General features: G+C 31.9%; 1 protein-coding gene across 1 annotated transcript; it reads left to right on the top strand.

Annotated features, from left to right (window-relative positions):
- Window positions 1-11,815: 11,815 nt before the first annotated feature.
- On the top strand, window positions 11,816-12,583 carry LOC145089858 (uncharacterized). The gene has a single exon (XM_079028249.1). The coding sequence runs from the start codon at window positions 11,816-11,818 to the stop codon at window positions 12,581-12,583; it is 768 nt and encodes a 255-aa protein (XP_078884375.1).
- Window positions 12,584-13,769: the final 1,186 nt, after the last annotated feature.

Below are 13,769 nucleotides of genomic sequence, written 5' to 3'. Positions count from 1 at the left end.
TATTTATCATATTTGATTTAAAAAAACTGCAATTATAGAATTGTACCTTCGACTCTTCTGCTTATTTAAAACATGACACACCATATGATTGATTATTACCAAATATGACAAGGAACACGAAATTAATCAAATTACATCTAAAATCACTAATTTTACAACCTATGAAAACTGAAAAGCTATGAGCGAATTTGGTTTATTTAGCTTTATAGTTGTCTACTTTCACTTTCTTTCTTATTAATGCATTCTACTTAATAAAAATGCTATAAAAACAAAGTAATGAAAGTATTCACTGTTTTTTGCAGGTTGTAATTGCTATTGTTGCCATGATGACGGTAGAGATAAGCAACCTTAAGGACCAAAAGGACTATAATACCCTCCACGAACCTTGATGCAGATCCAAAAGGATATAGCAATATAAATAAATGCATGCTTCATACATAGAAGCCATACAACATTTCTAAGTCACCACAATGACCAAAATACCCTCCACACAGCAGACTAAAGGCGAATATGTACCCAAATTTGATGAACTCAAAAAGGTTTTCTGTAACATACCATTATTTTCTACTTGTAAAGTCAACCCTAGTCAACCAAAGTCAAACTTTAGTCAACTAAATCAATTTAAATCTTATTCTATCTTAAATGAGTTAGAATAATGTTTTATAAGTATTTACACCTTATATTCAAGGTGTTATATGTTTATGAGGTGAAATCAAGAAGTCCGAAAATCATTCTTTCTATCCCTTCGGACAGTAGCCTCGCGGTCGTGAACAGGACCGAGAACCTCGGACCGAGAATGCTTCTCAGCCACAACCTTCTTCGGACCGCAAACAAGTTCACGGTCATGAACCCTTCGGACCATGAACCATCGCATATATATATATATATATATATATATATATATATATATATATATATATATATATATATATATAGATTTCAGCCGACTTTTAGCTAATTTCTACACTTTCAAACACATTTCCAACCATTTTCTCTCAAGTAGCATCAGCCAAGAACAACCTTTCTCCTCAAGAACATGTAAAATTCATCTTTTCTCATCATGTTCAAGTGATAATCAGTAGTTCTTCATAAGATCTAATAGGTATCAATTCTTGATCTTATTAACACTTCAAGAACATCCTTCAATCTTCTTAAACTAGGCTGAAACCCACTAATTTCACTAGTTTTCACGAAGAACACGCGAAGAACACGAAGACCATCCATTTAAAAACCTTTGAATCTTCTTAAAAACTTGCTTAGAATCTCCAGGTGTTCTTCATTCATTAAGAACGCCCGCTGGGTCATGAAACCTTGTTGGGCCATGAACACCTCATGGGTCGTGAACTCCTCATGGCTGGGAACTCTATACAACCTCTATTTTAGCTTCTAACACGCCTATTTGTAAGTTATACTTACAAATTAGTCCAATTTCCATTCATTCCTATGATTATATTAGCTAATTGGTTACATATATGCTATACAAATTGCTATATAGGACTTGTTTTGCTACGGGATTGCACTTGTAGAAATAAACGTCCTATATCAAATCATCAATAGAATCACCCTTTAAAAGGTGAGTTCATACCCCCGTATTTTCATAGTTTTTACAGTTTTAGGGGGGGGGGGGGGTACAAGTCTAACATAAAGATTTTGTGTTACCAACAAATAGTTTCAAATTGTTTCACAAATGGATTTCAATTATCTTAAATTCAAATGGTTTCAAATTGTGTTAAAATGACATCAAGTCACCAAAAGTATTTCAAAATGTTCAATTCTTTAAAATGTTTTATAAACTTATATTTTTCACCAAAAATCATTCATATATATATATATATATATATATATATATATATATATATATATATATATATATATATATATATATATATATATATATATATATATATATATATATATATATATATATATATATATAAGATTTAAAGGGCTTAGGACTGATAACTAACTTTATTTCCTTTTCCTTGTTTGGATGTGGGCCTAGAGTATCAGTTATTTGTCTGAATTTCGTTTTAATTTTAGTTATATATAATTGTATATGTATATAAATATAAAAGTTATTTCATTCAGTTTCATTACCCTTTGTAACATGTCGAGCAAGAGGTTGCATTCATGAATAGTTAGTATCAATACAGATAGTACATATAAATTATAATAGGTATAATTTATGATTCAAGAACACTAACTCACGAGTCAAGTATACAGGAGTAAATTGGTTTACAAGAACAAGGATTTGGTTCAAAACTAAACAAGGGTGTACTAGTTACAAATTCATTCCAAGTATACTAAACAAGGAACATACTATCAATCATTTATTGCAGAATGATTGGGGTTTCATTACTGCTATGCACGTAACGTTTATATGCTTTTTATGAGGCAATAGATTCAGGTTGTTTATTCATTTAAACAATATAGTTAAAGTCCTGATATTATAACCAGAATCTCCAGTATGGGATCGAAACAAGTGTGTGTAGATCTATATTGGGATTGACAACCCCGCACTCGGGCTGCTAGCTATAATCGGGCATACACACCCATGAGTGACAATTGTTATCAACAGTTTTGACGCCTACAAAGCGTTGTTTCGGGCCATCTAATCATAGTATGGTTATAATAACTCATTAAAAAGATATTAACAATACGTTAGTGTATAATTAACTAAACATGAGTACATTTTCAAAGTACTAGTTTACATAGATACAAGTTACATTATTACATTACAGTTTACAATAACAGCTGGTGGAACCAGGCACACTCACTTTTACATGTTTTAAAAAGGAATACAAATACAAAAAATTGGTTTACAAACATAACGGTTTTATAGGATTAAAACTACTTTTCATGTACAACAGAAAATATAGGATTTTCTGGAACAGTATACATATTTAAAGAGTAGAAAACATACTTTTAAACATAAATACTTATGCACTCACTCAACTTTATATTGATACTCTCTTTTCAAATTACTTGTATTCTCATGGAATCAATAGACAAGTACTCCACGAGCTTTTAAGAAGATGGAGCCATTTTGAGTCATGTCTTCTGTATTTTGCTATAACTATTTTGGTGTCAATATACATTGATTGAACACATGTAAAACTTATGCTTTTTAATACAATGGTTGTTTGTACTTTGATTCAGCATGTGTTGTGATACTACAAATGAAGTCCTCCACCCCGGACGTTTCCGCCGTCTGGTTTGGGGGTGTGACATTTTCTTTTCTCATTTTTTCATTTTTTTGCTTATGTATCTATCTATTTATCTCTTTGACAGTTTCAATATCTAACATTCACAAACAGTTTCACAGTTAGGTGATATCGTTGGTCAACATTACAAGGAGCATACAAAAACAAGATCTTTTGTAGATGTTATATGATATTCATGTGTCTGGGATATGTAGCCACTACTTTGTTGAAGATGCATCTCAAATATAAACCCGAAGACAAAGCTGCAAGAAAGGAACGCGTTCTCAAAAGAGCTCAAGTTGAGGCTGGAGGAAAGTCATTTGAAGCAAAGAAACCTATTATGGTGAATCTCAACCCCAACACTATAACTATTTGTATTTGTAATAACAACAGTAGATCTAATTTTCATATTTAAATAGCTTTTCCAATAAAAAATAAATTTTAAAGATGTAAAATAACATGCACTTTTCTTTTTTATTTTTACTTAATGGACTTTTTGGGGACACGATTTAGGCTATATTTTTTTTCCTGTTTAAGTTATCCAGAAACACCCGGTATATGGACAAAGGAACAGGTAAAGGCATGGAAGCCAATTGTTGATGTTGTGCATGCAAAAGGCTGAATCTTTTTCTGTTAAATCTGGCATGTTGGAAGGGTTTCAAATATTGATATGATTGAATTTATGCAAAGAAATAGTGAAATACTTTAATAATTACGTAGAGGTAATTCCTTGACATATTGATCCTTCAATCTTCTTAAACTAGGCTGAAACCCACTAATTTCACTAGTTTTCACGAAGAACACGCGAAGAACACGAAGACCATCCATTTAAAAACCTTTGAATCTTCTTAAAAACTTGCTTAGAATCTCCAGGTGTTCTTCATTCATTAAGAACACCCGCTGGGTCATGAAACCTTGTTGGGCCGTGAACACCTCATGGGTCGTGAACTCCTCATGGCTGAGAACTCTATACAACCTCTATTTTAGCTTCTAACACGCCTATTTGTAAGTTATACTTACAAATTAGTCCAATTTCCATTCATTCCTATGATTATATTAGCTAATTGGTTACATATATGCTATACAAATTGCTATATAGGACTTGTTTTGCTACGGGATTGCACTTGTAGAAATAAACGTCCTATATCAAATCATCAATAGAATCACCCTTTAAAAGGTGAGTTCATACCCCCGTATTTTCATAGTTTTTACAGTTTTAGGGGGGGGGGGGATACAAGTCTAACATAAAGATTTTGTGTTACCAACAAATAGTTTCAAATTGTTTCACAAATGGATTTCAATTATCTTAAATTCAAATGGTTTCAAATTGTGTTAAAATGACATCAAGTCACCAAAAGTATTTCAAAATGTTCAATTCTTTAAAATGTTTTATAAACTTATATTTTTCACCAAAAATCATTCATATATATATATATATATATATATATATATATATATATATATATATATATATATATATAAGATTTAAAGGGCTTAGGACTGATAACTAACTTTATTTCCTTTTCCTTGTTTGGATGTGGGCCTAGAGTATCAGTTATTTGTCTGAATTTCGTTTTAATTTTAGTTATATATAATTGTATATGTATATAAATATAAAAGTTATTTCATTCAGTTTCATTACCCTTTGTAACATGTCGAGCAAGAGGTTGCATTCATGAATAGTTAGTATCAATACAGATAGTACATATAAATTATAATAGGTATAATTTATGATTCAAGAACACTAACTCACGAGTCAAGTATACAGGAGTAAATTGGTTTACAAGAACAAGGATTTGGTTCAAAACTAAACAAGGGTGTACTAGTTACAAATTCATTCCAAGTATACTAAACAAGGAACATACTATCAATCATTTATTGCAGAATGATTGGGGTTTCATTACTGCTATGCACGTAACGTTTATATGCTTTTTATGAGGCAATAGATTCAGGTTGTTTATTCATTTAAACAATATAGTTAAAGTCCTGATATTATAACCAGAATCTCCAGTATGGGATCGAAACAAGTGTGTGTAGATCTATATTGGGATTGACAACCCCGCACTCGGGCTGCTAGCTATAATCGGGCATACACACCCATGAGTGACAATTGTTATCAACAGTTTTGACGCCTACAAAGCGTTGTTTCGGGCCATCTAATCATAGTATGGTTATAATAACTCATTAAAAAGATATTAACAATACGTTAGTGTATAATTAACTAAACATGAGTACATTTTCAAAGTACTAGTTTACATAGATACAAGTTACATTATTACATTACAGTTTACAATAACAGCTGGTGGAACCAGGCACACTCACTTTTACATGTTTTAAAAAGGAATACAAATACAAAAAATTGGTTTACAAACATAACGGTTTTATAGGATTAAAACTACTTTTCATGTACAACAGAAAATATAGGATTTTCTGGAACAGTATACATATTTAAAGAGTAGAAAACATACTTTTAAACATAAATACTTATGCACTCACTCAACTTTATATTGATACTCTCTTTTCAAATTACTTGTATTCTCATGGAATCAATAGACAAGTACTCCACGAGCTTTTAAGAAGATGGAGCCATTTTGAGTCATGTCTTCTGTATTTTGCTATAACTATTTTGGTGTCAATATACATTGATTGAACACATGTAAAACTTATGCTTTTTAATACAATGGTTGTTTGTACTTTGATTCAGCATGTGTTGTGATACTACAAATGAAGTCCTCCACCCCGGACGTTTCCGCCGTCTGGTTTGGGGGTGTGACATTTTCTTTTCTCATTTTTTCATTTTTTTGCTTATGTATCTATCTATTTATCTCTTTGACAGTTTCAATATCTAACATTCACAAACAGTTTCACAGTTAGGTGATATCGTTGGTCAACATTACAAGGAGCATACAAAAACAAGATCTTTTGTAGATGTTATATGATATTCATGTGTCTGGGATATGTAGCCACTACTTTGTTGAAGATGCATCTCAAATATAAACCCGAAGACAAAGCTGCAAGAAAGGAACGCGTTCTCAAAAGAGCTCAAGTTGAGGCTGGAGGAAAGTCATTTGAAGCAAAGAAACCTATTATGGTGAATCTCAACCCCAACACTATAACTATTTGTATTTGTAATAACAACAGTAGATCTAATTTTCATATTTAAATAGCTTTTCCAATAAAAAATAAATTTTAAAGATGTAAAATAACATGCACTTTTCTTTTTTATTTTTACTTAATGGACTTTTCGGGGACACGATTTAGGCTATATTTTTTTTCCTGTTTAAGTTATCCAGAAACACCCGGTATATGGACAAAGGAACAGGTAAAGGCATGGAAGCCAATTGTTGATGTTGTGCATGCAAAAGGCTGAATCTTTTTCTGTTAAATCTGGCATGTTGGAAGGGTTTCAAATATTGATATGATTGAATTTATGCAAAGAAATAGTGAAATACTTTAATAATTACGTAGAGGTAATTCCTTGACATATTGATCCTTCAATCTTCTTAAACTAGGCTGAAACCCACTAATTTCACTAGTTTTCACGAAGAACACGCGAAGAACACGAAGACCATCCATTTAAAAACCTTTGAATCTTCTTAAAAACTTGCTTAGAATCTCCAGGTGTTCTTCATTCATTAAGAACACCCGCTGGGTCATGAAACCTTGTTGGGCCGTGAACACCTCATGGGTCGTGAACTCCTCATGGCTGAGAACTCTATACAACCTCTATTTTAGCTTCTAACACGCCTATTTGTAAGTTATACTTACAAATTAGTCCAATTTCCATTCATTCCTATGATTATATTAGCTAATTGGTTACATATATGCTATACAAATTGCTATATAGGACTTGTTTTGCTACGGGATTGCACTTGTAGAAATAAACGTCCTATATCAAATCATCAATAGAATCACCCTTTAAAAGGTGAGTTCATACCCCCGTATTTTCATAGTTTTTACAGTTTTAGGGGGGGGGGATACAAGTCTAACATAAAGATTTTGTGTTACCAACAAATAGTTTCAAATTGTTTCACAAATGGATTTCAATTATCTTAAATTCAAATGGTTTCAAATTGTGTTAAAATGACATCAAGTCACCAAAAGTATTTCAAAATGTTCAATTCTTTAAAATGTTTTATAAACTTATATTTTTCACCAAAAATCATTCATATATATATATATATATATATATATATATATATATATATATATATATATATATATATATATATATATATAAGATTTAAAGGGCTTAGGACTGATAACTAACTTTATTTCCTTTTCCTTGTTTGGATGTGGGCCTAGAGTATCAGTTATTTGTCTGAATTTCGTTTTAATTTTAGTTATATATAATTGTATATGTATATAAATATAAAAGTTATTTCATTCAGTTTCATTACCCTTTGTAACATGTCGAGCAAGAGGTTGCATTCATGAATAGTTAGTATCAATACAGATAGTACATATAAATTATAATAGGTATAATTTATGATTCAAGAACACTAACTCACGAGTCAAGTATACAGGAGTAAATTGGTTTACAAGAACAAGGATTTGGTTCAAAACTAAACAAGGGTGTACTAGTTACAAATTCATTCCAAGTATACTAAACAAGGAACATACTATCAATCATTTATTGCAGAATGATTGGGGTTTCATTACTGCTATGCACGTAACGTTTATATGCTTTTTATGAGGCAATAGATTCAGGTTGTTTATTCATTTAAACAATATAGTTAAAGTCCTGATATTATAACCAGAATCTCCAGTATGGGATCGAAACAAGTGTGTGTAGATCTATATTGGGATTGACAACCCCGCACTCGGGCTGCTAGCTATAATCGGGCATACACACCCATGAGTGACAATTGTTATCAACAGTTTTGACGCCTACAAAGCGTTGTTTCGGGCCATCTAATCATAGTATGGTTATAATAACTCATTAAAAAGATATTAACAATACGTTAGTGTATAATTAACTAAACATGAGTACATTTTCAAAGTACTAGTTTACATAGATACAAGTTACATTATTACATTACAGTTTACAATAACAGCTGGTGGAACCAGGCACACTCACTTTTACATGTTTTAAAAAGGAATACAAATACAAAAAATTGGTTTACAAACATAACGGTTTTATAGGATTAAAACTACTTTTCATGTACAACAGAAAATATAGGATTTTCTGGAACAGTATACATATTTAAAGAGTAGAAAACATACTTTTAAACATAAATACTTATGCACTCACTCAACTTTATATTGATACTCTCTTTTCAAATTACTTGTATTCTCATGGAATCAATAGACAAGTACTCCACGAGCTTTTAAGAAGATGGAGCCATTTTGAGTCATGTCTTCTGTATTTTGCTATAACTATTTTGGTGTCAATATACATTGATTGAACACATGTAAAACTTATGCTTTTTAATACAATGGTTGTTTGTACTTTGATTCAGCATGTGTTGTGATACTACAAATGAAGTCCTCCACCCCGGACGTTTCCGCCGTCTGGTTTGGGGGTGTGACATTTTCTTTTCTCATTTTTTCATTTTTTTGCTTATGTATCTATCTATTTATCTCTTTGACAGTTTCAATATCTAACATTCACAAACAGTTTCACAGTTAGGTGATATCGTTGGTCAACATTACAAGGAGCATACAAAAACAAGATCTTTTGTAGATGTTATATGATATTCATGTGTCTGGGATATGTAGCCACTACTTTGTTGAAGATGCATCTCAAATATAAACCCGAAGACAAAGCTGCAAGAAAGGAACGCGTTCTCAAAAGAGCTCAAGTTGAGGCTGGAGGAAAGTCATTTGAAGCAAAGAAACCTATTATGGTGAATCTCAACCCCAACACTATAACTATTTGTATTTGTAATAACAACAGTAGATCTAATTTTCATATTTAAATAGCTTTTCCAATAAAAAATAAATTTTAAAGATGTAAAATAACATGCACTTTTCTTTTTTATTTTTACTTAATGGACTTTTTGGGGACACGATTTAGGCTATATTTTTTTTCCTGTTTAAGTTATCCAGAAACACCCGGTATATGGACAAAGGAACAGGTAAAGGCATGGAAGCCAATTGTTGATGTTGTGCATGCAAAAGGCTGAATCTTTTTCTGTTAAATCTGGCATGTTGGAAGGGTTTCAAATATTGATATGATTGAATTTATGCAAAGAAATAGTGAAATACTTTAATAATTACGTAGAGGTAATTCCTTGACATATTGATGTCAAAGTTTTTTCAGATTTTTTTTTTCAAAACGCCAAAATTACAAGTTTCATCCATTCAAATGGTATAATTGGATTTTGCTACTAAGATTTTTTTTGTTCAAACAGGTATATGACATGGGTATTTTGTTGAGTACTCAATTATTATTATGGTATTTACTCAAAGATACTTTGATACGAACACTTCATATGCGACATTTATTTTTACCTTTTGAATGCGCTAGCAGGTAGATAAATAGACTTTGTTTATACAAAAAGGAGTACACTGTGTTGGCATGCTAATATACCTTTGATGTTGCATAATTTTTTTTCTTAAAATCATAAAATGATTGAATGCAAGAAATAGTAGTTTTTTTATTTCTCTATTAAGGCATTGTACTATAAAAACTCTATCAGGCTATAACATTGTTCTTTCTTTTATTTTCTTATTACGGCCTAATACTTTGAAAAAGCTACCTGATCATAGCAGTATATTTTTTATTTGGATGACATTGCTATAGTTGGTAGAATTTTTAAATAAAATGAGGAAGAAATGAAAGTAGGATGTTATAATAAACAAATGAATGAAAGTCCTTTTCTATTTTTTCCATTTTACCCTTTCCAAACAATATGCTGTCCTCATGATTATTATACTTATTTTTTTTATATGAACAGGCAGATGGATCTCCAACAGTAGAAAGGGCGGAAATGCCCGATATTGGAGAACAAAACGGTCATAACCGATAAACAAAAGACTAAAACTATGGTCATAACTGAACCCCGCGGAGCGGGGTTTCACACCTAGTTTTAATTAAAAAAGTTTTAAAATAAAAATAATTTAGAAAAATAAAGAGTAAATTACAAAAATAGTCCTATAATTTGGTCACAATTACATGTTTGATTTTTTTTTTTTGGACGTGCCGAATATATTGATAAAGGCTCATGCTTAGCAAATAAGTAAAATGCAAGGCAAGGTAAAGTTTACAAAAAGATTACATATTAAGATGAGTAAATAGAAAGACACATCAATCTACCCAATTACCACAACCAAATGAATTTTTGTGTTTAAACCATACATACGACCGTGTAATGATGTTATCTGTGTTCTTCAGTGGAGGGGTACCAAGTTTTTTGAGCACCTTATTGTTTTTTTTGCCAGCCAAATGTACCAAAAAACAGAAGATGATGATGATGATGAAAACCAACCGTTTCCTAGGACAATTACCCTGTGCTGCAACAAAATCAATGATTTCAGACACAAATGAGGAATGCTTCATAGAAATACCACATCAATTAGAGATCCACTACCCAAGCTTCTTGCGCTAGCTTGCATCTGATAACGAGGTGATATTACTATTAGACTCCGGATCAATTCCACATAATGGACATAATGTGGATTGGACGCCAGAGTCCTTAATGCATATCTCCATATAAAACATCTGATTTTAATTGGAATTTATTTTAAACCGCAGATCACCGTACTATTTGGTGCAAGTGTTCTAGAATCGATATTCAACCGAATACATGCCATCAGGATTTAGATTAAATTGAAAACCCTCCGCTGATAACTATGTTGTATTTATCGCCATGATGTCCATCACCAAAACAAATTAATGCATGGACCATTAGTGTACTTTACTCAAAAATAAAAGTATACTTGTTAGTGGGAAGAGCTCTTAAATTAAAGACGCAACTAGCGACTTGTTGTTGCCTACGTTCATAAGGATATAGTGGTACAGACACGGACCAAGTGCACACACGTGTGAGTGTGAACTTCGCCTGCAAGAATCGTGCGACTTAAGTTACGTTTATTAATTAAAGCCACCACCTTTAATAAAAAAGAAAGCGACGCACAATAAGAAAATTGAAATGATTTGAAGTTGATTTGTATCATTCATATTATATACACATTTATATTTAACTGTTATATTTAAAATCATACTCAAAATCAACGTTTAACCACCTACATGATAGTTTTACAATTATATACTAACAAATATGGTAATTAACAATAAGTAGAATTTGTATTTTATATAAAAGAGGTTATACATAATAATCATACAGTATAACTTTAATTTATTTTTAAATTAATTAAAAAGATTTGTTGAATAATAAATATTTGATAGGATTTATACGTGAAGAAAGCCTATGAATATTTAATAGAGTGAAATTATTTATTGTATAAAAAATGTTACTATTTTAAGCCGTAGAAAGTGCAAGCAAAGAATTTGTTTCTAGTGTACTAAACCCCACGCGGCCCAATTGCATCTCTTCATGTTCCCCTGCTTATAAATAATCTGCTACCAAATTCCTTCTCTCTCATTCAGCTATTCCAAAGAGATACATTTCAATTCATCACTTCTTGGGATTTCTGCAACCACAAGAATGCAACAACAACAGGGACAAATAGATGATCTAGGGTTCTGTCCTAGCTTTAATTGCTACTCTTCCGATACTCTAGCCTCCATCGCCGCTGCCAAAGTCACCAATCAGTTATTTCACGATGTTGGAGAAGAGGATTTCGAGTTCTCAATCGTGCTTGGAGACGAAGAAATTTCAGTCCATGATATCGCTTTCGAAGCCCCGACGGTTTTTCCTCTTTTCAACCGTGATCTATTGAATCAGGAAGAGGTAGATAGTGAAGCTGTAAACGGAAGCGTTGATGCTTGCTCGGATTCTCTGGCGAAATTGTTTATGAACGATCGGGAACGGGAAGAATCTGCGTCTTCGTCGTCATCAGAAGCGGACGAATCGGAAGGTGAAACTCCTGGAGTGTTCTGTGTGTGGAGACCTAAAATGGATATCGGATCATCGCCTCTTAGCAAATGCAAAAAGAGCAGTTCCACCGGATCGGGATCAAAACGGTGGAGAATTAGAGATTTACTCCGGCGGAGCAACAGCGAAGGGAAAGAGCCGATGGTGTTGTTGACTCATAAAAAGGTGGACATTCCCAAACAAAACCGGAGTTCCGGTGAAGTCTCCGTCGTTGCCAACAAATCAAAATCATCATCTCCGTCGTTTCATGAATTGTTCTACGTGCAACAACGAGCCAAAAGCGAAATCGGAAAGAGGAAATCGTATCTACCTTACAGGCAAGGCCTAGTTGGGTTCTTCTCAAATGTCAACGCCAAGGGGAAGAAATCCCCATTCTAAATTATGTCATCAATCATCAAACACAATTTTGTTTTCCTCCATTTTAAGCTGTTTTTGTAGCACATGGATTCCAATCTTAATCTTATTTAATGTAAATATTTTCGATCAGATCATACAATACTCGAAACACATTTACTCATCTTAAGCATGCTTTTAGAAAATGCAACTGGTGAGACAATTACTTTTCCCAGATTTTATGGAAATATGTGGTATAATTAATTTTGCGTTCTTGAGTAGTTGGAACTACCTACTAAAATACTAGTATAAAAGTGGTTGTGATTAATTTGCTTCCTATTATATATGGATTGTAATTAATCAAAGATTTAATGGTGTTTACTGTTTAATTTAGAGATTATGAAAAGGACAAAATTCAATGTCCATATGAGTATGTGAAAGTCATAAAAGTAAAATATAATCGGTAGGAATATTATAAAATAGAAAAATACAAATGGATATTAGTTTAGAGTTTAGAGTTTAGACAATGGAATATGTGTATAATTAAAAGGAAAAGAAAATAATGTTAAAATAAATCGGTTTTGTTATAACGTGTTTTGAGCATTTCAATGATAGAATCGAACTGGATACCGGATGCTCATGCGATTTTCCGGGATCTTCCGCGCCATTTTCTTACCTTATTTTAGATTTTGTATTTTTATAAATTCATTTTATTATTATTTGTTTTTTTTTTTTCCTTCGATCAACGCTTTGCAGTTTACACTTTACACAATTCCAACTTTATCTACTAAATTGACTTCCTCATTTAAATATTATTTAGTCTGAATCTGAATATAATCTAATTTCTTTTTAAGAATTGTAACGGAACAAATTTTTAGACATTTGTAAAATTAATCATCCTGTCCAAAAAAACATCATCATGATTTGTAACTCAGAACAATCTTTAAACATTTGTAAAACTAATCATCCTGTCTCAAATAAGACATAACATACTAGATATAGTTTATCTCGGAATAATTTTTGTATTGCCAAAATACATTTTCCGGACAAAAGAAGAAATTTCGGATTTCGGTATACGAATTTCGGATTGCTGAGTACAAACATTTAATTTTGGACTGATGATTTACATAAAACCATTATAAACAACTAATCAAACACTTATTCACAATAATAATGATAGTGTACTCTCGTTCAAGTAACTCAAGCTCTCGAACTTTCGTGCATAGACAAA

This window comes from Lactuca serriola, chromosome 2 (genome assembly GCF_051521515.1).
Source record: "Lactuca serriola cultivar US96UC23 chromosome 2, Lser_US96UC23_V15, whole genome shotgun sequence".
Taxonomy (NCBI): Eukaryota; Viridiplantae; Streptophyta; class Magnoliopsida; order Asterales; family Asteraceae; genus Lactuca; species Lactuca serriola.
This window is presented reverse-complemented; position numbering and strand designations above follow the sequence as displayed.

Excerpts from the sequence above, each read along its gene's own strand:
- LOC145089858 (XM_079028249.1), top strand. The coding sequence starts at position 11,816 with ATGCAACAACAACAGGGACAAATAGATGATCTAGGGTTCTGTCCTAGC.